Raw genomic sequence first — 26317 nt, forward strand, 5'->3', positions numbered from 1 at the left:
AATTTAGGAGCCTATTAGTAACTCGAGATAAGCAGACTATAGCCACCCTTGGTAGTATCTTGGAAGCTGCCTTGATCTAAAGCCAGTAATTTAAAAAAAAAAAAAAGACTCTGTGAATCAGTCTCCAGCCAGGTAAAAACGCTCAGGTTGGCGTTGTCTGGAAAAGTGATTTAAACTGCCCGTTCGTTAAGCCACACTTGTAATTTAGGGGAGAATGAGACGGTCTCGGGCGTAGGGGTGCCTCGACCCACCGTTGGGCCACGCTGGAAGAATGCTGCCTTCCGGGCTTTGTGCCTTCGCGCACGCGCCGTAGCCCCAACTCCACCACCGGGACGCGCCGGGGCCCTGGCAAGGCGGGGCCCTGAATAGTGCGCGTGAATGTGACGTCGCTGCGTGCGACGCATCTTGTTGCCGGGCAGCGATGGCGGCTTCTCTGGAGTCCTCTGGGGAGGATCCACTGCGGAACTTTGTGCGAGTTTTGGAGAAGCGAGATGGCACGGTGTTACGACTGCAGCAGTATGGCTCCGGTGGCGTGGGTTGCGTTGTTTGGGATGCCGCCATTGTCCTTTCTAAATACCTGGAAACGCCCGGATTTTCCGGCGATGGGGCCCACGCGCTGAGCCGGCGGTCGGTGCTAGAGCTGGGCTCAGGCACCGGGGCTGTGGGGCTCATGGCCGCTACCCTCGGGTAAGACCTGGCGGGAGGGTACGCCGCTTTGTTCGGGAACCCCGATTACTGGCTTCCCACTCTTGTGCCTACACCTAAATCAACGTTATTTTATAGGGCAGATGTCATAGTCACCGATCTTGAGGAATTGCAAGACTTGCTGAAGATGAATATTAATATGAACAAGCATCTTGTCACTGGTTCTGTTCAAGCCAAGGTACTGAAATGGTTTGTATGGCCTTTCAGCTTGTTTTAAGATAACAATTTGTAGTTGGCTTTAAATTGCGTTTCACTGAAAGCATGATTAATACGAGTGGAGATTTCTGGGTCTTTTTATAAAACAAGACTATTTTAAATTAGTAAAGCAACAGTTTAAAATATGTGGTTGACGTTTTTAAGGGGGGAAGAATTAGAAGACTTTCCTTCTCCGCCAGACTATATACTGATGGCTGACTGCATATACTACGAAGAGGTGAGTATTTGATGAGTGGAGTCTCTTCCTTTAGAAGACTTAAACTGTATTTTGAGGATTCTGGAGCACGCATTACTTAGCATTTTAACATCTCTGAATGCAGGATATATGTTCCATAGTTGATGAACAAAGAGAAAAAAAAGGTCACCAGGAAGTACGTATATGTGCTCATGATTAACATAGAGGTCCCTGAAGCTTATTGAGAAAAGTGTTATGAGCATTTTAGGAGAGGCTTCCTTAAAATTTTTAAAGGATTTTTTCTTCTGGATCTCCTGTAAAAGGCTAAGATTTCTTTTTTTTTTAAAGTTAGCTGTAAGTTGCATCCTAAAGGATTCATTGTTTTGGAGCAAGATTTATTATATTTATAGAATTTTTTTTCTTTTAGAATATCAGTTTGTATAGTGTAAGCATCAATCATTTTTTTTTTACAATAATGAACATTGAACCAACTTATGTTCAAGTTAAAGTTGGGCTTTCTTTTGTAAGTAAATTGTTGATTGTTTAAATCCTGTTAGAGTAAGCTTTAAGAATGCTGTCAATTCCATTTTTACCCATGGGTACTCCAAAATGCAGTCACTTGAATCCATTCTCTGGAAGCTGAAATTAATACAGTGGTTGATTAGTTAAGAGTTTACCAAATCATTGGTTACAGAGCTGTAACTGTGTTTACTGGGTTAGATTGATTCAAAGATGTGTGAATTCTAAGAGAGTTATAATTATCTCCTCTGCCTCCCCAGCCCCTTTTATAGTAAACAGATGTGTTTTTAAAAGTCATTAACCAAAATCATATTCCTTTTTGAACAGTCTTTGGAGCCACTGTTGAAAACCCTAAAAGATCTCAGTGGGTCTGAGACTTGTATTATATGTTGTTATGAACAGCGAACAATGGGAAAAAATCCAGAAATCGAGAAAAAATATTTTGAGGTGAGTACTCTATTAGATCTACCTTTGTAGGGATTACCCTTCAGAGATGCTGTGTGTGACTTTGTGTTCCAGTATATTGTGGTAATTTTGAGTAGGGAAAACATTCTGCTTGAATGAACTCAAGGAGAGAATTCTTTAGAGTGCACCATTCTAACAACTGCCTCCAGCCTCCCAGTACCCGCATTCTGACCCTTTATTTTTTTTTTCTGACTTGTTGATCTAGTATTTGTAAAGCCATGTAAAATAATAATGTGACACCCTTGTATTTCCTGAGAAAGTTTTCAGTGTTTATCAGACAAGTTGCTGGCTTTTAGGAACATATTAAAGATGTATATATTTTTTGGAGAATACATCATAGAAACATGATATGTGATATGTTTTCATTTCAGTATTTTCCACTGTATTTTTATGGTAGCTTTGGCCAATGTATCGTACCTATTTTGAAGTTGTTCTTTTCTTTTTCTTTTTTTTTTCTTTTTCTTTTTTTTTTCTTTTGCAAGAATTAATGACCCACAGGAAGCTGCAGAAGTAGTACTTAGAATCCCATTTGTCTTTCACCCATCTTCCTCCAGTGGTCACCCAAATGCTTCTTATGGGTAAAGATCCATCATATTACAAGTGGTTCCTCTTAAGGAAACATCTTTATGGCTCTTCAGTTTTATCTTCTGAAAGGGTTACTTTGGGTAAAGTGACTCTTCATGACTCTGCCTCAGATATATGGTGAAATGGTTTTTTACTTTTATGTTTTTCTTGACTGTGAAGAACTTTAATGAACTTTTGAAATAATGTATACTTGAAAATTTGATGTCATTAATCAGTATTCAGTTGAGTTAAAACATATCAAATGCATATATATCAAGTGCTTAGCTCAGCTTTGCACATACCCCTCCCAGTCAGTATTCCAAAGGTAACCACCGTTCTGATTTCTGTCATCAATGAATAGTTCATATTATTGAATTTGAACAGCATCTTTTTTAAATTTATAGCTCCTTCAACTAGACTTTGACTTTGAAAAAATTCCTTTGGAAAAACATGATGAAGAATATCGAAGTGAAGATATTCACATTTTATACATCAGAAAGAAAAAATCGGTAAATACATGTTTGCCTTATCATTCTCTGAAGTGATTTCACTAGCTGGACACTGTCTCTGAGCTTGAGTATGATGTAGATATTAATTTTCATGTGGGGAAATGGCTATAATGATTAACAACAGGACTAGGGTGCTAATGCTCAGTGTTAAGATTGCCTAACTTACTGGGCCTCAGGTATGTTCTCTAAAAGGCAGACTTTTTTGTAAAGGTCATTTCTAGCTGCAAATTATATAGCTTTATAATTGGGCATTACCTCAGTCAAGTAACTTAGCTATTTATAAATTGCTGTTATCTCTTAGAAGTTTTTAAATGCCACTTCTGACCTTTGTGAACTCTCTCCAACCATTCAAATTTTTTTTTTTACTAGTCCAACTATAACAGTTATATGTTTTTATTTATTGGTCTGTCCAATAAAGAAAAATGCACTCAATTAAATAGAATTTTTATGTTCCCCTTTTAGATTGCCTCCTTTAACCATCAGTACATTTTATACAGTGCCTCGTATTTGAATGTGTAGAGGGGAAGAATTGTGTCCCATCTACCTGTGCACCCCAGCACCTTGTGTGTGTGTGACTGGTATAAGGCAAGAACAAGATCACTTTTATGAATTGAGGGTGCTAAACTTAATTTAGTTCCATTTGTTTCTATTATCTTTCCTTTGGATTTGTGGTGAAGTTTTTTGATTTATGTGCATTCTAGCCAAAAGCAGATAATGTGCATTTTTTGGAATCAGGAGTAGGTGTTTGAATACAAAGAAAGAAGAACAGTGGGATTAGTAATTCAGATCAATTATTATATGGCATGGTTCTAGAGATAAAACAATGAATTAAAAATATTTTATGCCTTAAAGGATCCAGTTTTAGCCAAAGCTGTTATATAATTTTAAAAGTAGGGTGGGTTTTTTTTTGTTTTTTTTGTTTTTGTTTGTTTGTTTGTTTGTTTTGAGGCTTAAACATTTTGTGTTTCCTAAATATAAAGGCTTGTTTGGAGGGGTGGGGGGCGGGCAGAGAGTCATTTGTTTTTTTAACTTGATATAATTTATATACAATAAAGTTTACACTTAAACCATTTTTAGTATATTTACCTAATTGGACGACCATCACCACGTTTTAATTTTAAACATTTTCATTACCCCAAAAAGGAACCCCATACCTTTTAGCAGTTACACCTTATTCCTGCCTTCCCCAACCCCTAGCAACCACCAGTCTATCTCTGTGGATTTGCCTATTCTGAACATTCCATACAGATGGAATCACACATGATGTGTGCTTCTTATATCTGGCTTCTTTCATTCAGCAGTGTTTTCAAGGGTGCATCCATGTTGTAGCTTGCATCAGCACTTCACTTCTTTTTACACTTGAATAGTAGTCCTTTGTATGGATATACCACACGTTATCCACGCATTCATCAGTTGATGAGCATTTCTTCCACTTTGGGCTCTACTGAATAATCCTGTTGTGAATATTCATGTGAAACTATTGTGTGGCATGTTTCCTAATCTCTTGAGGGTGTGTATACCCATAGTGGAATTGTTAGGGCACACAGGAACTCTATGTTGAGCTTTTTGAGGATTTGCCAAACTATTCCAAAGCTGCTATACTATTTTCCTTTCTCATCAGCACTATCTGCATTTTCCAGTTTCTCCGTATCCTCCTTAACATTTATTGTTGTTAATCTTTTTTATTGTAGTCATCTCAGTAGGTATGAAGTGGTAATCACATTGTGGTGTTTATTTCCCTAATGACTAATGATGTTGAGTATCTTTTTTGTGTACTTACTGGCCTTTTTACATGTTTGTAGAAATCTTTTGCTTATTTTAAAATTGAGTTGTCTTCACTGTTGAGTTGTAAACATTCTTTATATATCCTGGATACCAGACTCATACGAGATTTATGACTTCCAAATATTTTCTTCCCATTCTGTGGGTTGTCCTTTTCTTTTCTTGATAGTATGTCCTTTGAAACACAGAGGTTTTTAATTTTGATGATGTCTAGTATATCTGTTCTTTCTTTGGTTGCTTGTACTTTAGCCATTAACAAAGACCATCTCCAAGCAAAGCATTATATATAGCTATTCATTTGAATTGCATTTAGCTGTCAGCAAGCATAATACCTAGTATTAAATGCCCAGTAAATATTTAATATATAATAAGAAATCAGTCTTTTAAGGTTTCCGTTTTTTTTCTTATAGAAATTCCCATCGTGAAATCTTTAGTCATCTTACCCAAGCCTCTAACAACATGGGTAAGCTAATAACGTGAATGAAGCATGTGAATACAGCATGGGAAGATTGTGTTCACAGATTTTTTCAGCATGTCTTTAGGGATCCGATCTATAGACCACCGGCTGCCTGCAATATGAAAAATGACTTGATTGACTGCCTACCTGCCAATGGGCCTGAAATCCAACTTAGTTTACTTTTAGCTCCACATCAAGTTCTGCTTAAAAGAAACATTGTGTCAGTCACTCCTCCAATAAAAATAGGTACTGAGGTTAGCCTAAAGTCTGCCAAAAATAATGAAGTAGCATGGTTGGCTTGGTGTGTTTTTAGGAAAATAGAGGTAAGTTAATCCAGTTTCTAAAGAGAGATATAGTTACTCTTTAATAATGTTTAAATTCAAATCAGTAAAGTTTAATTTGTCATCAAGATAAATTTAAGAGAGGGTTAAGACTGTTTTGTGACCAAAGTTCTGTGCTTTTCCTTCATCGTACTGATTATAGTATAATTTACCCTGTGAATTACATAATAAATTATACTGTGGTCGGTTAATAAAGATGAAAAGTCAGAAGTCAGAGTGCAAGGGAGGGAAAGATATCTGTAAAAATTTTTTATTTGAGAATGGAGTGAGAATAAAAGGCCCAGCTTCAGGCTCGTGAATTTATGTGGCTTGTGCACTTTTCCTCATGTGTAGCTTCCAGGAAAATGTGGCTAAAATCACTGGTGATAACTTGTTTATATGAAACAGAAAGCTATTTAAATAACTACAAGTGTAGTTCTGTGTACATTTACCAAATGATTTTTTTTCTGTGTGGTCTCTGTTTTATGTTATGATAATCATCTGTTCGCAGACTGATCTGTCAGGACTTCCCAGTCGCACTGGTTCCAAAGCGTAATAGTAACCAGATGGAATGCTGGTACTTAACAGGCATTGGTGCTAGGTGGCACATTTTATGTGTTAAAATAAACATTGTTTTTGAGATCCTGTGACTTTGCGAATGTTTCAGAAATAGCTTTAGAGAAAATAAACGTTTAAAGCAGGTGACTGCTTTCCAGAAAGAGCAAAAGCAACCCTAGATAAATTAAAGATTAACATCAAGAGAAAATTTTTTTCCTTCAGGCTTTCTTCAGTCTTTAACTTTTGTTCTGCTGTTTGTTTTTCTTCCCAAACTGCCCTTGCTGCTGCTACTGCTGCCAAGTCGCTTCAGTCGTGTCCGACTCTGTGCGACCCCATAGACAGCAGCCCACCAGGCTCCCCTATCCCTGGGATTCTCCAGGCAAGAACACTGGAGTGGGTTGCCATTTTCTTCTCCAATGCATGAAAGTGAAAAGTGAAACTGAAGTCACTCAGTCGTGTCCAACTCTTCGTGACCCCATGGACTGCAGCCTACCAGGCTCCTCCGTCCATGGGATTTTCCATGCAAGAGTACTGGAGTGGGGTGCCACTGCCTTCTCTGAAACTGCTCTTAGCATTTCATTAATCAGCTTACTAAGCAGCTAGTGTAACCTAAGTGTATGATATTTTTCTAGTTACAGATAATACCAGGTATTTTATTAGTGAAGTCTTAGAACAAATGATCACTTTCTGGCTTGTTTCGTAACATTATAAAACTTGTAGAAATGAGTTTATTAACAATGACCAGCCCTAGTAGTCCACTCCAATTCCTCAGGTCCCTTTCACCCTCCTCCCCTTAAGACTGCACTTCTAAAATAGAGTAGCTGTGGGTGTTCAGCTGAAGTCCTCCTTGACATTCCTGTAATGAAAGCCCAGCTCCTTTACTTCCGACAGGGGACCTTACACCAAAACTTCCTGGAGGGGTTGGGATGAGATCGGCCTCTTGGCAGCTTTGCCGGAATCACCCCCTTGCTTATGTGTGCTGCTGCTTCTTCCATGTCCTATTTCCACTCCTTCTTTCTTACTGCTTAATAAGTCAAGGAAATGGCAACACACTCCAGTATTCTTACCTAGAAAATCCCATGGACAGAGGAGCCTGGCGGGTTACAGTCCATGGGGTCATAAGAGTCAGACATGACTTAGAGACTAAACCACCGTCATACATTGATTACCATCTGTTTCTGGGGAACTGATACAAGGTACTGACTACAGGATTAAGTACTTTGTAACAGAAAGTGAAGTGAGATTGTTTTTCTTATTCTGGAATAAGGCCAAAGCAGAGTTTAAAAGGTACCAATCCCCATGTTCTAAGATCAGAGAACCATAGTGATTAGTAAGCACTGCCGGGCTTCCTGAGGGTTGCCAGGTCATGTAGCAAGCTCTGTCACTAACTGCCATCCACACACAGCTGTGGAGACCTGGGAAAGGTCTTCTTTTGGAGGAAGTGCAGTGTTGAGGAAAGGGATTTAGTCCTTTGAGCTCTCATGAGAGAGGGAACAGAGCATATCTGTACTCAGAAGCCACAGGAGGGAGACCTGGGGAGAAATTCAAGATCCAGGATGCCTCCAAGAAGGTTAGACTAGCATTTTCCCACCTGGTTGGATTTGTCTTTATCCTGCAGATGAATACATCTGTTTAATTTCGGAGCATGGCAGTTTTGGACTGTCAGGCAGAGAGGCGTTAAAGATGGATCTCAGGCAGTTGAGAGTTGATATGTGAGCTGAAGGCATTAGGACTTCTGCAGCAACATGGGGTGGTTAAAAGGCAGGTGCAGCAGACGAGTGAGGTGTGATGCCATTAGCTGGGAGTTAGAATATAGACAATGCTCAAATCTCAAGGGACTGCCAGGGCCAGGAGGAACCGCTCAGGAATTAGCCCAAGTGGGGCTTGTCACTGTGCACAGTGAAACCTATAAGCCACTTACCACAGTGCAGCTATAGCCAGTTAGAGAGCCACACACCCCACCCAGCCACCCAGTAAGGCAGTGCTGCTCAGACTAGATGTACTTGGAAGATTAAAAGCAAACAAAAACTGTGTTTAGTCTCCATCCCAGTCCAGTTAAACCAGAGTTAAATTTGTTAAAGTGCCTAGATTGAGAATGCAATGAAGAAGCCTCTTCTAGCAGCTACTTCCCAAGAAGAGTTCGAAGAAAAGGAAAGAGATACATAAAAACAAATCATGATTAGATCAGTACTGTAAAGGGAGGAAAGAGCTTTGAATCTGATGTGGAATTTTCTATGAAATAGGATGTTTTAAAATAAACAGGGCTGAGTTTTAGGAACTAAATACGTGAAAATTTAGAAAGTTTGGCCAAGAAGGTAAAGGTGATACTCCTCAAGAATAAAGGGGAGGGACTTCCGTAAAGGTCCAGTGGTTAAGACTCCACTTCCACTGCAGGGGAACTGAAGATCTCACCTGCAGCACAGGGTAGCCACCCCAAAAAAGAAGGGGGAGGATTCAAGAGCTAGGAAAAGAAAATTATTATAGGTGTAACCTCCAATGACTTGTTTCCTCCCTGTATAGACTATAGCTATCAAGGTCTTTAAGGTTACATAGTTTTAAATCTTAACCTGCTACAGTTCATAACCTAGGGTCCATGGGTCATGTTTGGTGAATTTGGAAGTAAAGGTTGATTATTAGGAAGTATTAACAATCCAGAATGATTTTTAGTGGGACTTTTTACACAGTGTGGCCAGTTTCCTTGTTAAATGATGTCAATTCAGAGTACAGACAACTTTATTTAAAGGAAAGTGTGAAAGTGTTGGTCGCTCAGTTGTGTCTGACTGTGTGACCCCGTGGACTGTAGCCCCCAGGCTCTCATCCATGGGATTCTCTAGGCAAGAATACTCGAGTGGGTTGCCATTTCCTCCTCCAGGGGATCTTCCCGACCCCAGAATCAAACCCAAGTCTCCTGCATTGCAGGCAAATTCTGTACGGTCTGAGCCACCAGGAAAAGCCCCAAAGAAAAGTGTGGGGGACTTCCCTGGTGGTCCAGGGGTTAAGACTGAGCTTCCAATGGAGGGGGCATGGGTTCAATCCCTGGTTAGGGAACTAAGATCCCACATGCTGCATGTCCAATAAATAAATAAAACATAAAAAAAAAAAAATGTGGGTCATAGAACTATGACTGTTGTTCCTAAGGTTCCCTGTAGATGGCGTTGCTTACTTGGTCTTTAAACAGTTTATAGACAGGAATTGTTAAAATAGAATGTTTTAAATGGATTCACACTTGCATTTTGAAAGTGAAGTACATTAGATTTTAAAGAATAAACCTACCTGTTATGAGTTGCTTTCAGAATATAATGTGGTTGTCTTAGTTCGTTTGGGTTGGTATCACAAAATACCGTAGCCTAGGTAACTTACAAATGACAGAAATTTATATCTCACAGTTCTGGGAATCTGGGCAGTCCAAGATCAAGATGTCCATAGGCAGCTGTCCTCACGGGGCAGAAGGGACAAGGCACTCCCTGGGATCTCTTTTACTAGGCACAAATCCCATTTATAGAGAGCTTCACCCTCATGACCTGCTCACCTCCCAAATGCCCCACCTCCAAGGAATAGATTTCAGAGTATGAATGGGTGGGGAGGGGAGTGGTGTAAGCATCCAGACCATAACAGTAGGGTAGGTGAAACAGGGTTTTTTTTTCCTTGTAAATCTGTATTTATTTTCTGTTGCATTTTGATATGCCTTTTGAATTTTTGAATGTTGTTCATATAGCTACATAAATTACAATTCATAAATCATTTCTCTACTGTTGGTATTTTCTATGACAGATACTTCAAAGGCTAAATTAGTTCAAGTTCTAAAAATGAAATTCACCTTGAAAGTACTTTTTATATAATGCATGATTTTACATCTGAGGTACTTGAAGCTTCTAATTAATTTTAATTAGTTTTCAAACCAGTATGCCTTCTTCACTAGAGTAATAAGTAGCTTTTACATCAAAAGACTAAAGCTCTGCCTTTGGTTGTATCACAGTTCTGTAAACTTAGGCTGCCTGTTTGACTTTCAGTTTTAATTTTTCCTCAAGGAACATCAGGATTTGAAATTTTTGATTCAGTGATAATAAACATTAAAAAAAATAATATTCAGTTTTTATAACATAAAGATCTTTAAGCCTTATTTGAATTAGAAAAAGTTTGTGGCAACAAAATTTTACTGAAAATTAATCAAGTAATGGGAAACTAAGTTTTCGCTTTAAATGATTTGGGGTAGGAAAACAAATTCTGAAATCATTTTCACCAGTTGGGTGAAAGCTGTTACGTATTTCAGGTCATATCAATTGTGAGATATATCTTATGTAATTCATTATTAATAGCAAAGTTTTCAAAGAACTATGTTAGAACAAGTTATCTCTATGATTTTTGTTTTCTCTCATGACCATCCTGAAAACTGTTAGCTCACAAGCCTTGAAGCCAGATTACCTGGATTTAAACCTCAGTTCTTCATTTACTTAGCTGTATGAATCTGTGTGCCTCAGTTTCCTCCTATATGAGGTAAAACCATGATGGATTGCCTCATAGTTTGACATAGGGATTAATTCTGTTTAATACATAAAATACACAGCATACAGTAAGCCTTCGATAAATGTTGTGGTTATAGCAGGCTTGGAATTACTTTACGTGAGGGTCCTGGGGAAATGTAATTAATGCAAGTCTGTGTTGTGGTGTGAAATCTGGGCATCTTTTTGAGAGTATCGAGCTCATGAACATCACTACCCCATCACGGTGGGAATGGCTTTTGTGTGGGAGGAGTCTGAGAACAGTGTTCCACAGTAAGTTGAACAGGTAAGCAATTTTAGAAGAATAGAATGTGATGAAAAGAAAACCTTTGTTTGCTGTTCATTTTTACAGTTCTAAAGCTAAGTGCCATGAGCATTAAGAGGCCAGAAAAACAGAGGAGATCCTCATTTCCAAATACCAGAGCTTGGGCTTGTTGGCTGAAGCTCCAGGATCCCACCATCCTGAACCTTACCCAATTCTTCCCTGTGTGGTTCTTCTCTATGTTAAACTGAGACCAGATAAGTGGCACCAGGTCATTTTTCTGAAGTCTGGGGCTCATACTATCAGAATTTAGATGTGTTCATTCTAAAAGAACAAAGTGACTATAAAATACTCTGCAGCTCTTGCCTCCTGGGTAAACCATCTTTTACCCTGTGATCAGTATATATGATGAGAATCAGGAACTTCATTTAACTTCAGGCTGATTCTGTGTGTACCAGCAGACAAGAATGAGAGCCAGAACCATGAACTGTATCTACTTCTCCATAAGCCAGTGTAAAATAACACAAGTGCTTAACTGCATTATGTTAAACTTTCAAGCCTTTTTTGTTTGCAGTTGATGGAAAAGATGATTATGAATACTAGATAGCTGGTCTTAATTTTTAGAAACATCTATTAGCTATGACACACTAACTTACTTTGATGAAGGGTAAATTCACACTTTTTACTATTCACAAGGTTAGAAACAATGATGCTGCTGCTTTGCAAAACAAAGTTAAGGCTTTTGAAAGAGCTGTTCTAGATGCCATATTGAGTACTTAACAGATTTCCTTCATGTCATTAGCTCTCATGAATCATCACTGGCAGTCTGTTAAAACAGGTCAGTGCTTTTAAACACTCTTGAGTAATTTTTTTAAAGTTAACTTTTATTCTAAGTTGTTAATCTATTGAAGTCCAAGCATTTAACAGTCTGAGGTCCAGATTCATTTGTTGGCTCATCGGTGCTTTGACAAATCATTGTATATAGTACAAACAATCGCATGTATCTCCATTCATTACCTGACCTTGTTCTTTTAGGAATGTGTCCTGAAAACTGGCTTGTACTGCGAGCACAGTACAGTTGCATATTGGGATACAACAAATAGCATGTTTTATCCAAAGCTAAGATGAGAAGCTTGATATTTTCATTCCAAATGAGTGTAAAGAATAATCTCATGGCATATAATGGACATTTGAACATACACCTGGCTTCTTGAAACTTAAAAACAGGAAAAACAAGTTTCACACTCCCACAAATAATAAATGTTTAACCAGAGAATGCCTTTGGGTTTCGGTGACATTTATGAACATAGGTACAGTGTACTTTTAAAATAGCTATTGTCTTTCTAAATCTTGTCACAAGGATTTTTTTTTAAAATTCTGTCTTTCAGAGCTCTCTTTTCACTCTAGCATATCTGTGACATCCACATTCAGTCTGCTACTCTCTGTCTGAAATAAGTGTCTGGTTGTTAACCTGAGATTCCAAGGAAGAGAGGAGTGAAGGTTCATTGTGGCCAAAAGGAATGAAAGTCCAAATTAGCTCCAAAGACAACCCTAGGTCTGTTCTAAATCCACTCACTGTCCCTTTATGTGCCCAAGCTTATACATTCTGTTCTTTTCCTAAGGAGAAAATGGCTCACTTGACTACCATCTAATCTAGCTGTATGTCCTTGGGCAAGTTAAGTTCTCTGAATGTTAGTGTCCGTCTCTGTAAAGTGAGAGTGACATCTACCTGATAGCACAGTGGTGATGGTTAGACTAGATAATATATGTGGACAAGGATAGGGAAGAAGGCGTCTCTCCAGCATAAGCCTCAGTTATCTGCTCTGAGGGTTCAGACTCGTAAATTCTTGCAAACTGGAGAGAAGTTATCCCATGGAAGCAACACAGCTTGGTCCAAAAAACACAAGCCTTTATTGTCAGAAAGGTGGGATTCCCAGTGTAGCAGCCTGTCTGTCATTTACTTGCACCCTGACTTCTTCACTTTCTCTTTAGGCTCCACCTTCATCACAAGAAGGGAGTAAGAAGTCACAGGGGAGACCTGGCCATTCTCTTGCTCCCACCCACAAGCCAACTGTAGATTCCCCCTCTTTGCCCCCGCTCCTGACCCTTCCTCTGAGCCCTGGCGTCACCTCTTCAGCTGCCTTCAGTGTGTCCCATCTTCCTCCCCTTCCTGTTGCTGCTGTCACCTGAGACCAGGGCTCACTGCCGCTAATCCATGCCCCTGTATGTCTCCCACTTGTAGCATCTCTCCACACACTGTGCAAATAGTGGCGCTAGTGTACTCCCCTGACAGGGAGTTCCAGACTGTTCAGCATCCTACTCAAAAACCTCCCAAAGCTAGAAAGTCCCACATGAGGTCTTCAGTCCGCGCTTTGGTGTATGTCCTTTTGCTTCCTTCTTGCTATCCTCTCAAAATGGACTTCTCTTGGATGTGTACACAGTGTGCCTCATGGCTTCTATCTTTGCTCGTGATCTTTTCCATCAGCCTTCTCCCAGCTGACCTGTGAAGACCAAATCTCTTAAGAACTGACCCTCTGCCTGCCCCATGACCAAGCCCAGCCAAACAGACTCACTTCCCCCCCACCCCCACAGTTAAAGGATGGGTATCACATGACCGATGCCAGCCCCACAGAGCCCTCCTGGATAAGAGGCACTTCCTCTTTTCCAAGGTAGCTAATGCTAAGGATAAAAATAAGACTAGCTTCCCCCAAAGAAAAATCAACACAGACAAAAGCAGAATCTAGATTCAGAGAGAGAAATCAGAAGACTGTCCTGATTATTCGGTTTGAGACTCTGAAGCCAGCTCTACCACCTAGACTCCCAGTTGTATAACCAAGTTAACTTTGTTCTGCTGGTTTGAGGTTGGATTTCTCTTCCCTGCCATGGAGCAGGTCCTAACTAGACCCTTCAAACATTTCTGCCTTTCGAATTCTACCCCTATCTTACAATCCTTCCCAACCAGTACTTTTCCCAAGAAGTAATCTGCTTTTTAAGTCTTCATTTTGTGCATAATTCCAGCCTAATCATCTTAGCCATTGATTTATAGATTTCCTAAAATAGTGTCAGTTATTGATCATACTGCAGGTGATCAGTATCTTAACCTATCAAACTACAAAAGTAAATGTCATAAACTACTCAGCAAAAGTGAAGAAATAAAAACCCATTGTGGGAGTGGTTTTCCTGCGTTACCAAAGAGCATACCCATCACCTTTGCATCCAGAAAATATTCAAGCCTCCCTCTCTCCATCCCCATCATGGACTTGTTGTTTAGCACTGAGAGAATGAATTGCTTCAGAGAGCAAGTGGATCTGCGTAGGGCTGAGTGTGAAAAGTGGAGGGAGAATTACAGCAGGTATTAGGTGAGGTCCAAGATCTGGAGAGCAAGACCAGACACAGAGGGTGTCAGCTAAGAAAGGTTGGAAAGCTTCCTTGGGTTATAGAAGAAAACCTGCATTTATTGTGAAGTTTTCATTTTTTTTACTTTATTTCAATTCCGTTTAGTTCCACAGCTTTCCTAAAAGTCTGACTCCATGTGGTAGCAGAAAGTGAAGAGTAAGTTTTAGAAACTGCCTTACCAATCTGTTTGGAATAACATGATAGGAGTATAAATTCTGGGAGGAAGAGAGAGCCCCGGAGGGTCTCAGCACTGCAGGGGCCACCGAGAGTGATGGAAAAGAAAACCTCCCCTTCCCAGTGTATGCCAGAGGAGGGCTTTGGAATGGAGGCAAAGCTGACCCTTGGGTTAGAGATGTTACATGCAGTACATATTTTGCTGAACTTTAAATGTAATTGTCATGAATATCAAGGTATTTGGAAACATTGAAGTGAACCTGATGTTTTTTTTTGTATCACCAGATATGAAACTTTAACTAGAATTTATATTCATATCATGTTGGTGGGCTGCAGTCCATGGGGTCTCGAAGAGTCAGATATGACTGAGCGACTTCCCTTTCACTTTTTACTTTCATGCATTGGAGAAGGAAATGGCAACCCACTTCAGTGTTCTTGCCTGGAGAATCCCAGGGATGGGGGAGCCTGGTGGGCTGCAGTCTATGGGATCGCACAGAGTCGGACACGACTGAAGTGACTTAGCAGCAGCATTTTATTCCAAATATATTGGTAAGCTAGTTTTAAAAATTAATTGTAATTTCTTGTGTGAGATACCTGAGGGCCTTATGTTATGACTATATGGCATCTTGAAACCAAGTCAAGAAAAAAAAAAATCTAACCATGAATTTTAAGTTTCCAGAATGATCCCTGACTTTCACAAGGACTGATTGATGAAAGACAAGACAACCATTCACAATAGAGGTCTGGGTTAGTTTTAAAGGCAGCTCTGATGATTGACAGGTGATTGACTGCAGTGGTAGGAGAATTAAATTCCCAAACAATAGGAAACCAGATTAGATGTTGGTGTTCTGTGTGGATGGGCTCAAGACTGTCAGATTTGATGTAAGTTCTACTTTATGTGATCATGCTTAATGTGATCAGGGCTAACATAAGACCCAAGCTAATAGCTAAGATGCCACTTGGCCTTGCTTTAGATAAAGATCTGTGCCCAGGCCTGTGAAATGTGAGTAGAGAGCAGAGAGTATGATAATGAGTGTGTTTTGGAGTGGGAGGGGTGGGGATGGGGTTGTGATTAATGATAAAAGATTGGAGGCTTTATTTTTCTTACCAATGTCTCTGAACTTGCTGGGTAGCCTAGAAAAACTGACCATTATTCTTCAACAAAAAGAACGGTGTTGTTTGCTGTCCTTCCACGAGGATCCTGGCAGGGAGAGTGGGCTTCTCTTAAGAGCCCAGGACTCTGGCCTCCTCAGCCTCCCCTGGGGACAAAGTAGCTCCAACCAGCAAATCTCCACAGAAATACTTCTCCGAGCACAAGAGAGTTCCCACAACTCTCTGGACTCCTCTGTGAGTTCCCAGGTACCTAGCTGTCATCTTTCCAAACACTCAGTGCCAGGTATTGACTGTGATTAGCTGACGCCCCTCAGGTTACCCTGGCCTCCTGATTAAAGATATGCCTCAGCAGCATTTGATGGAGATTTCCTGGCATGACTGGAGCCAGAGGGTGAAGGCTGACCTCCTGCCTCTGCTGACTAGCTGTGAGTCCTCTGGCAGATCCCTCAATCAGATGGGGATGGTGGTGGTGATAGTGACATTTGTTTTGCCCACCCACAGAGTCCTTAGGATGCTCAAACAGGAAAATGGATGGGAGAGCCCAGTGTCAGCTTGAAAGCTGGATGGAGATGCGAGTTACTGCGCTTGGTGCTGACATCCGACAAAAGGCTGGATGATGCTTCCCCTTCCCAGCCAAGTATGTGCCATTCAAAACGAAACAGGGTATCTGCTTCATCTCTAATGAGCAGGGGGCCTTAGCCAAAGGTCCACAGAAGGAAGGAGGGACAGACGGTGGCTCAGTTCCCCTTGGTCTCCTCAGTCTGTCTTCTTTTTGGACTCTAGTTGACCTTGGCCCAGATCTTATCAATAGGTACCTTCACTCTTTCTTGTCACAGAAGAGAGACAGTCACCATCTCTCCTCATTTGTGTTCAGTGGGCCAGGCTTATGGGACACCCATGGGTTGTGAGTTGCTCGCTATGGAAAGGAGGTGGCTCCTAAAAGGAGTGAGCACGCTAGGACAGGGCCCAAGACATGCTGAGCATTTTACTGATGTGTCGTTATCTTCTTGTTATTCTTACTCTTACTGTGGGAGCAAAGGTGATTAGACTGGTTTTGCAAATGTGTTTTCCTTGATTCCTCAACCTGTCATATGAAAGGCCTCCTCAACTCAACATGGTCTTATTTCCTTGTTCTTGAAAAAATCCAGGGTAGCAGGTCTGTCCAGGGGAGGCTGTAAACGCTGCTTGGCCTGCAGGGCTCCGAGGTCTGATTTAAAGACGCCTAGCCATGGGAAATCTGCCATTTGGGTCCCCAGAGCTGGCCTATGCCCAGATTCCATGCGTTCTCCACTGCTTTTCTCCTGCCAGGGACACCGTTCTTCCCAACTGGAATATCCCCCATCCTTATGATGCGCCTTCATTCTCTGTGCCCCCTGCTGTGGCACAATCATCATGGTACTTGCCACTCACCATGATTTCACTGATTGGCACTCACGGAAGCCCTGGGCGGCCATCTCCCCATGCTTCCATTTTAAAGATTCTCTAATGTTTGTTTCCAGTTTGGCTCTAGTAACATTGTTTTCCCATGTTTCTACCTTGTCTCCCTGACTTTTCTGCCCCCTCCTTAAAGTCAAGAACAGAGTCCTTGCACCCTGCATGATCCTTGCACATCTCGCTTGAGGAATACTCTATTCCCCAGTAATTAATCCAACCAACTTTTCTTGAGTGCCTGTGATGCTTGTGGTAGGTCCTGGAGAGAATACAAAAATGAAATATGACTGAAAAGTGAGGCAGTAGAGTGGAGAAAGTGAAAGCAGTAGCTTATTTCATAGAGTTTAGTTGAAAGAAGGCTTGTACTAAAGGATGGAAGAGAAGAGAGTGTGGCTGAAGATAAAGAGGGGGCATGAGGGGAGGGGGGTTGTAGAGGAGCCCAGAGTAGAGGAGTCAGATCCAGAGCAGGTAAACTGATTCTGGAAGGAAGAGGGTCATCTCTTTTAGAGGACTGATGGGAAGAAGGGAGGGAAAGCAGAGGGAAGGAAGGAAGAAAAGGGGGGAGGGAGGAAGATGTAGCTAAATGTGGACGGGGATGTAGGGGGAAAGGGCTTCCCGGGTGGCGCTAGTGGTAAAGAACCTGCCTGCCGATGCAGAAGACATAAGCGATTCAGGTTTGATCCCTGGGTCGGGAAGATCCCCTGATGGAGAGGATGGCTACCCACTCCAGTATTCTTGCCTGGAAAATCCCAAGGACAGGAACCTGGCAGGCCACAGTCCATGGGGTCTCAAAGAGTCAGACACAACTTAGCAACTTAGCATGCACGCTTGCACCTAGGGGGAAAGGGGTTTATCACCAAGACCCTGGGTTTTCACTCTTAAATGAATGAAAGAGGGGACTTGGGCCTCGACATGAGGGAGCTCAAGCTGCTAAAGGGTTCACTAGTGGGGAGACTAGCAAGTAGCAGCTGTGGCACAGAACTGCCCGTGTGGCCTGACTGGGGCAACCTGGGGAAGGGAAAAAGAAACGCGGAAACAGGAGTTATCTCCAGGCGCACCCTGCTCTCTCCCCAGCCCGTCCCCTGATCCAGGATCTGGGGGCTCCCTGGGAGCACTCTGCTGAGCTGACCTACTTCAGATTCGGAGGTTCCCCCACGCCTTCTTCCCTCAGCACCTCTTCCTGGCCTCCTGGCAACCACCTGCTGCCCTTGTTTCCACAGTCGATCATGGCTTTTGGTGCCTTTCTCTCTCAGGGAGCAGTGTGATACTCTTGGGGGTGGGGAGGTCCTGTTGGATTGTGGTTCATGCAGGTTTTCATCAGCTCTGGATCAATATGCCCAATTGTTGATTCTCAGAGAGACGACTGAACAAGTGTCATTTCACCATATGGCCAACTTGTCAGGTTTACCGAAATAACCAGTTTACTGAAAGCTTGTTTCAGGAGTCTCTGTATGAATATATTCATGCATATATTTTCTCAAATATAGTCAGTGAATGTATTCTTCGTGCATATTCAGTGATTCTGAAGAGGTCCATTAAATAGGAATTTATTTTAATGTAAATATAATTAATAAATATATATTTGTTTTGGGCTAAATTGTGTACCTTGAGAATTCACATGTTGAAGTCCTGGCTTGTAGTACCTCAGAAGGTGACTGTATTTGGAGATAGACCTTTAAAGAGGTAATTAAGTTGAAATGAGGCCATTATTATACTGCGTGCTAAGTCGCATCAGTTGTGTCGAATTCTTTGCAACCATCTAGACTGTAGCCCACCATGCACCTCTGTCCACGGGATTCTTCCAGCAAGAATACTAGAGTGGGTTGCCATGCCCTCCAGGGAATCTTCCTGACCCAGAGATCAAATACATCTCCTGTGTTGGCAGGCAGGTTCTTTACCGCTGGCACCACCAGGGAAGCCCCATTAGGGTGGACCATAACCAAATATGACTGGTTTCCTTACAAGAAGAGGAGATTAGGACTCAGATGAATAACGAGGGAAGATGTGAAGACAAGGAGGAGGCTACTGTTGGCAAGCCAAGGAGAGAGGCCTCAAAAGAAACCAACCCTGCTGGCACCTTGATCTTGGACCTCTAGCCCCCATTACTGTGAGAATATAAATTTCTGTTGTTTTAGCTAGTCTCTGGGACTTTGTTATGGCTGCCTGAGCAAACTAACACAATAATCTCATAGCTGTATTTTTAAATATGGGATGTATTTCATTAGTATTTTAAGGAATGTTTGATTTGCCAAAAGGTTTGAGTTATAGAGTAAATTAGCCTTCTCATAAATATATTTAAGAAGAAGATATTCGTAACATACTTAAGTCTTAACATATAAGAAAAAAAAATTGTTCAAATTCATTGACTTTTCTCAGGAAGAACATTTCTTGAAACGATGTTAGTAAGTGTGGCAGAGTGGCCTTTGATGTCCAGTGAATCTGGCTCCTTTGGGCTTGTGGCCACCTGCCATCCTCTGTACACAGGGACTGGCAGTGCGGGACCCAGCTATCTGGAGTGGAAGTCTTGTTGCACTCTGAGCGCACACCAGACACTGTGCTAGATGCCTCCTTTGTGCTAGAATGTGATCCCCTGAATTTTCACACCAGGATTGGGAGACATACACGCATCCCACACTACATACAAGAATGTCAGAACTTGAATAGTCAAATAACTCCCCCCTGGTCACAGAGCTAATCATTAGGGAGAACATTCCCCAAGTTCTGATAGATCTCGGTGTAAGTCCCAGCTCTGCTGCGTCCCATCTGCATGACCTAAGGCGAGTACCTTAACTTCTCTATACCTTAGTCTCTTCATTTGTAAAATGGGGTCAGTACTGCTGTTTCCCACATAGGTTGTTGGATGGAGTAAATGAGATAATATATGTATGTGGCACAGAACCTGGCACATACAATGTCCTCAAGTGTTAGCTGCCACTGTGAGTTTAGGTAATACAATAAATGTAACACCAGACATTATATAGTAGTGTTTACAAAGCGCTTTCAGTTTTTCAGACAAGGAAATCAAGCCTAAGAGAAGTTGAGGGACTCATTCAGACACCCCCCCCCCAAGTCTTTATTCTATTTAGGCCTTCACCTGATTGGTGAAGCCCACCTGTTTAAGGGAGAACAGTCTGTTTTACTGAAAATTCACCAATTTAAATGTTAACCTTGACCAAAAAGCCAGGCTTCAGCAATATGTGAACCGTGAACTTCCAGATGTTAAGCTGGTTTTAGAAAAGACAGAGGAACCAGAGATCAAATTGCCAACATCCACTGGATCATCGAAAAAGCAAGACAGCTCCAAAAAAACATCTATTTCTGCTTTATTGACTATGCCAAAGCCTTTGACTGTGTGGATCACAACAAACTGGAAAATTCTGAAAGAGATGGGAATACCAGACCACCTGACCTGCCTCTTGAGAAATCTGTATGCAGGTCAGGAAGCAACAGTTAGAACTGGACATGGAACAACAAACTGGTTCCAAGTAGGAAAAGGAGTACATCAAGGCTGTATATTGTCACCCTGCTTATTTAACTTACATGCAGAGTACATCATGAGAAACACTGGGCGTGATGAAGCACAAGCTGGAATCAAGATTGCCGGGAGAAATATCAATAACCACAGATATGCAGAAGACACCACCCTTATGGCAGAAAGTGAAGAAGAACTAAAGAGCCTCTTGATGAAAGAGGAGAGTGAAAAAGTTGGCTTAAAGCTCAACATTCAGAAAACTGAGATCATGGCATCCGGTCCCATCACTTCATGGCACATAGATGGGGAAACAGTGGCTGACTTTATTTTTCTGGGCTCCAAAATCACTGCAGATGGTGATTGCAGCCATGAAATTAAAAGACACTTACTTCTAGGAAGGAAAGTTATGACCAACCTAGACAGCATATTAAAAATCACAGACGTTACTTTGCCAACAAAGGTCCATCTAGTCAAGGCTATGGTTTTTCCAGTGGTCATGTATGGATGTGAAAGTTGGACTATAAAGAAAGCTGAGCGCCAAAGAATTGATGCTTCTGAACTGTGGTGTTGGAGAAGACTTGAGAGTGCCTTGGACTGCAAGGAGATCTAACCAGTCCATCCTAAAAGAGATCAGTCCTGGGTGTTCATTGGAAGGACTGATGTTGAAGCTGAAACTCCAGTACTTTGGCCACCTGATACGAAGAGCTGACTCATTTGAAAAGACCCTGATGCTGGAAAAGATTGAGGGCAGGAGGAGAAGGGGACGACAGAGGATGAGATGGTTGGATAGCATCACCGACTCAATGGACATGAGTTTGAGTAGGCTCCGGGAGTTGGTGATAGGACAGGGAGGCCTGGCGTGCTGCAGTTCGTGGGGTTGCAAAAGAGTCGGACACGACTGAGCAACTGAACTGAACTCAACCAAAAAGACCCTCGCAGAAACATCCAGAATATTTGATGAGTAATCTAGGCTCCATGGTCCAGCCACGTTGACACATAAAATTAATCTCACAGTGTCTTTGCTCAGAAAAAAACAAGGATGTGCTGAGAGAGCTTGTGCATGGTATTCACCCTTAGGCCTACTCCCCAAGTGCCCTGAATAAGGTTGAGTCTTTGAGCCCAACTCTCCCATCCTTTCTCCTCCAGAAGAAAAATGCTATAGTGAAACAATTTACTTGGTTTCATTTTCAGACTAGTCACTTGTATCAGGTAGGTAGAGTTATTAGTGAATACTTTCTGTTATTTCTTTTGATATGGCTGTGAATGTTTTGATTATATATTAAATACAAGCTTGCACGCAACTTAATGAACAGAGGAAATGTGTTTATAATCCCTTCTTTAATTATGGTACTCATTTAAGTTTAGCTTAAGCATTGCTGTTTTTTAAAATTAGTTTTATTGTAGAAAAATCTTCAAAAACAAATTTTTAAAACAGTCTATATTTATGTAGAGATATTATAAAATAGAAAGCTAAAGACTGCTTCATAAACTGAGGTATGACCGTCTTGCATATCAAGGAAAGGACACACCTTGAAGACTGGTCTAATTTAACGCAGGGCCAAAAATCAGCCTCTTAAGCATTAAAACTGTAAAACAGAAACCATAAGGCAACAGCTTTGTGGCTGTGTTAAGATGATTATAGTTATGAGATAAGCTGGCTGAGGTCAGTAAGTAGAAATTCTCATCTAGTAAACCGTGCAGATTATACTACTACAGGAGTACTCAGCTATGCAGATACCTGAAGCAGGCTGAAGGAAGGACTCTGATAAAACCTAACCCCTTACATTTTTATGGCACTCTAAGATTTTTAAACATCTTTCATTTACATGAATCTGATTTGATCCTTGCACATTGCCCCATGCTGCAGTAGGGCCAGACATCATTCTTCCCATTGAGACTCAGGACAGCTCCTAGCTTATATGGTGGCAGAGTGGCAGGGAACAGGCCAGACCAGATGGGCTTTCTTCGGCATCCAGTCATCAGTCCGGCATCTTTGTTGGGTGCCTGGGACACACGGCCAGGGTACAGGGGCGGGTGGAGGAGGAGAGTGGACAAAACACAAGCCGTGGCTGGTCTTGCTAACCGGCCCTCCTCAAAAATCACTGGCGTCTGTTCAAAATGGCATTTCCTATTTTGATTTTGAGATTTGGCATCATATTAATATAACTGGGCAGGCCTGCACAGAACTGCTAAAGGCAGAAGAAAAAAAGAGAAGGAATGAACACTTGAACATGATTACAGACTCCTGCCTTGAACAGTTGAACATGATTTACAGACTGCTGCCTTTCTCAGTAGCAAAAAAAAAAAAAAAAAAAGCCTCCCAAGCCTGGAGGGATAGAAGAGGAGGGTGAGGGATGGAGTGCCGCTGGTGACAGGTTTTCTCCCGAGAGGAGGGAATCACACCCTCAGAGCTGTGAAAAGTGAATCATGTCTTTCCTATCAAGACTTTGCACAGATTTTCTGGGAAACTTGTCATTGAGGATACAATAGAGATGACTGTCCTTTTCAGTAGTGTAGCAGTTTCTGGAGGGAACAGTGTGAATCAATTTGAGGGATTAAAATGCAAACTGAATGAAGATTAAAGGTGTGTCATAAGGCTTTTGTGGGCTGTGTTTACTTTTCTGGAGACCAGCACATCTGCCTGATTGAAAGAGACAATGTCATATTTGGTTGCAAAAGTATAAATGGGTGATGACTTTGGTCCCACCTTTCACGTTAGGATCGGGGTCTTCTCTTCAAAAGAGTAGAAAAGAGCATCTAAGCAATACCTCTCAGTTGACAAGGTACTTCCATGGGCATCGTTATACTTAAGCGTCACTAAAGCAGAATCATGGGGCCTGTGTGAGATAGCTTAAGTCACAGCTGAGGGCACATATTGGTGGGCTTCTAGCTCAAAGCCCACACTCTCCATTTCATCACAAGATAGACCCACTTAATCTATAGACAGGGGCAGAGTGGTTGATTTCTTATTGGCTCCATGTTAGAAGATAGCCAACCATCTCAATTTGCCTGAGACTGAAGGGTTTCCAAGGATCTGGGAGAAACCTGGGCAAATTGGGACAACTGGTCATCTTATATATTATATTTCCAGAAGTCCTCATAGATTCTTCAAGAGTCACATTGAATGCTGAGGGTTTTTTGGGTGGACACAGCCATGTATGCATGGGATTGGTGTTTAATTTTCTCCTCTTCAATATTTGCAGGCATTTAAAATTCTTAACATTTTGCTAGTCTCCTAAGATTGTCATTCTGACTATTTTTCTTCCTGATGTTGTCTTAAATCCCCAAGGGCTATATGGGGAGGAGGGGTGCAAACAGGAAAAAAAGTGAGTAAGGGAAGACATTGACTTCCAATTTTTAAATGTGATTTTGGTTGTGGTACGTTGAGGACTAACTTGTTATCATAATTCTCGAACTTGAATATGGTGGTGGACAGCCTCTTAAGACAACCCTCCAACGATTCTGCCTCTTGGTATGGATGATCTTGCATAATTCTCTTCCCTTGGATGTGGATTTGTCTTGGAGAGTTCCCCTTTCTCTCCCTCCCTCTCTGTGTGTCTCTGTCTCTGTCATCCCTAACTCTGGGAAAAGGCATCAGTCAGCCCATGTGTTGAAGAACGGACATTTCCACCCAATAGCCAAAAAGGACCTGAGCTTGGAAGCAGGTTCTCCAGCAACAGAACAGTTTTTAGAGATGTTTGCAGCCTGAACCAGCCCCTTGATTGCAGCACCATGAGAGAAGCTTAGCCAGAATCACAAAGCTAAGTCAATTCCAAATTCCTGTCTCATATGAACTGTGAGATAATGTGGTTGTTTTCATCCTCTGTGTTTTAGGGAATTTGTTTGGAGGCAGTAAACAACTAATACAAATGTGTGTCAGAATCACCTAGACAACCACCTTGATAAAATGTATATTTCTGGGTCCTACCCCTGGAAATTATATTCAGTAGATGTGGCCTGAAGTCTGCTTTTTCACCAGGAATCCCAGGAGAATCAGAACTGACGAATTTCTGCTTGAGAGCACATTGCAAGATAAGCACTCCCTGGGAAGGCCTCCGGGAGGGAAGACTGTAAGGGGGTATGGTTGCCAGATAAAATACAGGACACCCAGTGCTGTTTTAATTTCAGATAAATAACAAAAAATGTTTTAATATAAGCATGCCCCTTGCAGGATTGGGGACATATTTATACCAAAACATATTTGTTATCTGAAATTCAAATTAAGCTGAGTGTTCTGTATTTCTTCTTGCTAAAAACCAGAGAGAAATCCCCACCCAAAGAAAGGACCAACCGGAAATAAAGCGGCGCCTTCCTTTCGCAGATGGCAGGATTTTGATCCCTGAGGGGCCAACGACGGGACTGCAGGTGCCTGGCTGGGCCCTGCCCCTCTGCAACGCCCAGGGCAGGGCGCGGACTTGCGACCCTTGAACGGTTTCTTTGAAGGTTTGGGGTGGGGGAAGGGGGCCAGTGTGCGGAACTGCTCAGAAGTACCCCCACATGGCCCCGCCCACCTCTTACAGGTTGGGCCCCGCCCCTTGGTGCCCCAGCTGTGGGGATAAGGAGACCCTGTGCCCTCAACTCCCTGGAGAGCCTGGACTCCACCTTCGCAGGGGCTGCAGCCTGGTGAATGCCCCACACGGCGCCCGGAACTCGCTCCTTTGGGTGCTGATGGCATCAGGCTTTTCCAGAGCAGTGAATGAATGCCGGTCTTGCCCCACATCCCTCCAGGAACTCAGATGAATGCAGCTGCTCGTAATAAATGTGTGCGTTTCTCATTCCAAGCCTGTCTTAGTCTGCTGAGTTCTGTTGGAGCTCTCAGCCCTGTGAAGAGGAGAATGATTCCAAAGACATTCCTTATGACTGCGGTTATAAGAATACTGGTTCTCACTTCTGTGTGGTTTCTTGTCACAGGGAACCGTGTTAATTCCGATGTGTTAATTTTCCACTGTGAAATATTTTCAAAGAGATCGAGAATGAATGAGAATGTGTGTGTGAGAGAGGGAGGGAGCTTGGCCTCACAGACTGAAGTTCTGAAGGCAGGGATAGAAGATAAAGGCTCAGAAAATGTGCAGCTGCAGTAGAATCGGAGACTTAAATACGTGCTTTGAAACCAGACACCGAAAGTGAGGTCACATCACTGCAGCCTTGCCCAGCAGCCTGACACAAACTGAAAAGCCACAGGAGGGAGCTGAGTCTCTCCCCAGTGAGACTGTCGAGCGCCTTGAGTTTTTGAGAGGAAGGGAGGCAGTTTGGAATCAAAAGTACAGAATGTCTGTCTGCTTTGGAGGCTCTCAAGAGCCTGAAGAGAACTCTTGTTGCACTGCTTCATAAAACCAGCCCACCCAAAACAGATTCGAAAAGTAGAACCCCAAGGACACAGTGCCATTTCACACTTCAGACGTCAGGAAGTGTCCCACAGGAATTGCCCAGTCCCAGGACCATGGCAGACTGTGAAGGCTTGGGAATGCAATAATCTGGATGTATAGAACGGTCAAGCACTTGGAGGGCCTTGGTCACCTGGCTCAGGTTCCTGTTTTACAGGGAAGAATCTAGGCTCCCTCTTTGGCCTTCACTGTGGCCTCTCTGGGTGTCTGAAAACTTAATAGCGGCCTCAGAAGTTTATTGTGAGCTTTAGTGTCATGATGGATGTAAAGCACTTGGCACTTAGCACTAATAAATGGGTGCTGTTTTATAATTTCA

General features: G+C 42.0%; 1 protein-coding gene across 6 annotated transcripts; it reads left to right on the forward strand.

Annotated features, from left to right (window-relative positions):
* Nucleotides 1-189: 189 nt before the first annotated feature.
* Nucleotides 190-26317, forward strand: VCPKMT (valosin containing protein lysine methyltransferase). Of its 6 annotated transcripts, XR_005718719.1 has the most exons (8): nt 190-687; nt 784-894; nt 1066-1138; nt 1943-2062; nt 3049-3153; nt 5346-5715; nt 24452-24695; nt 24878-26317. XR_005718719.1 is itself a non-coding variant. In XM_040226799.1 (6 exons), exons 1-6 carry the CDS (start codon nt 422-424, stop codon nt 5358-5360), a joined length of 690 nt encoding a protein of 229 aa, XP_040082733.1. In that variant the 5' UTR covers nt 190-421; the 3' UTR covers nt 5361-6359. The 6 variants fall into 6 exon arrangements, 2 of the variants coding, with proteins under 2 accessions (XP_040082733.1, XP_040082734.1); XR_005718717.1 differs by having other exon boundaries at nt 24452-26317; XR_005718718.1 differs by lacking the exons at nt 24452-24695; nt 24878-26317 and adding an exon at nt 6224-6359.

Source organism: Oryx dammah, unplaced genomic scaffold (genome assembly GCF_014754425.2).
Source record: "Oryx dammah isolate SB20612 unplaced genomic scaffold, SCBI_Odam_1.1 HiC_scaffold_26, whole genome shotgun sequence".
NCBI lineage: Eukaryota > Metazoa > Chordata > Mammalia > Artiodactyla > Bovidae > Oryx > Oryx dammah.

What these genes read in the sequence shown, in the direction of transcription:
- VCPKMT (XM_040226799.1), top strand. Translation starts at nt 422, where the DNA reads ATGGCGGCTTCTCTGGAGTCCTCTGGGGAGGATCCACTGCGGAACTTT. An exon ending in CTCATGGCCGCTACCCTCGG is followed by an intron (nt 688 to 783) that starts GTAAGACCTGGC and finishes GTTATTTTATAG; the next exon opens with GGCAGATGTCATAGTCACCG. An exon ending in CAAGCCAAGGTACTGAAATG is followed by an intron (nt 895 to 1,065) that starts GTTTGTATGGCC and finishes GACGTTTTTAAG; the next exon opens with GGGGGAAGAATTAGAAGACT.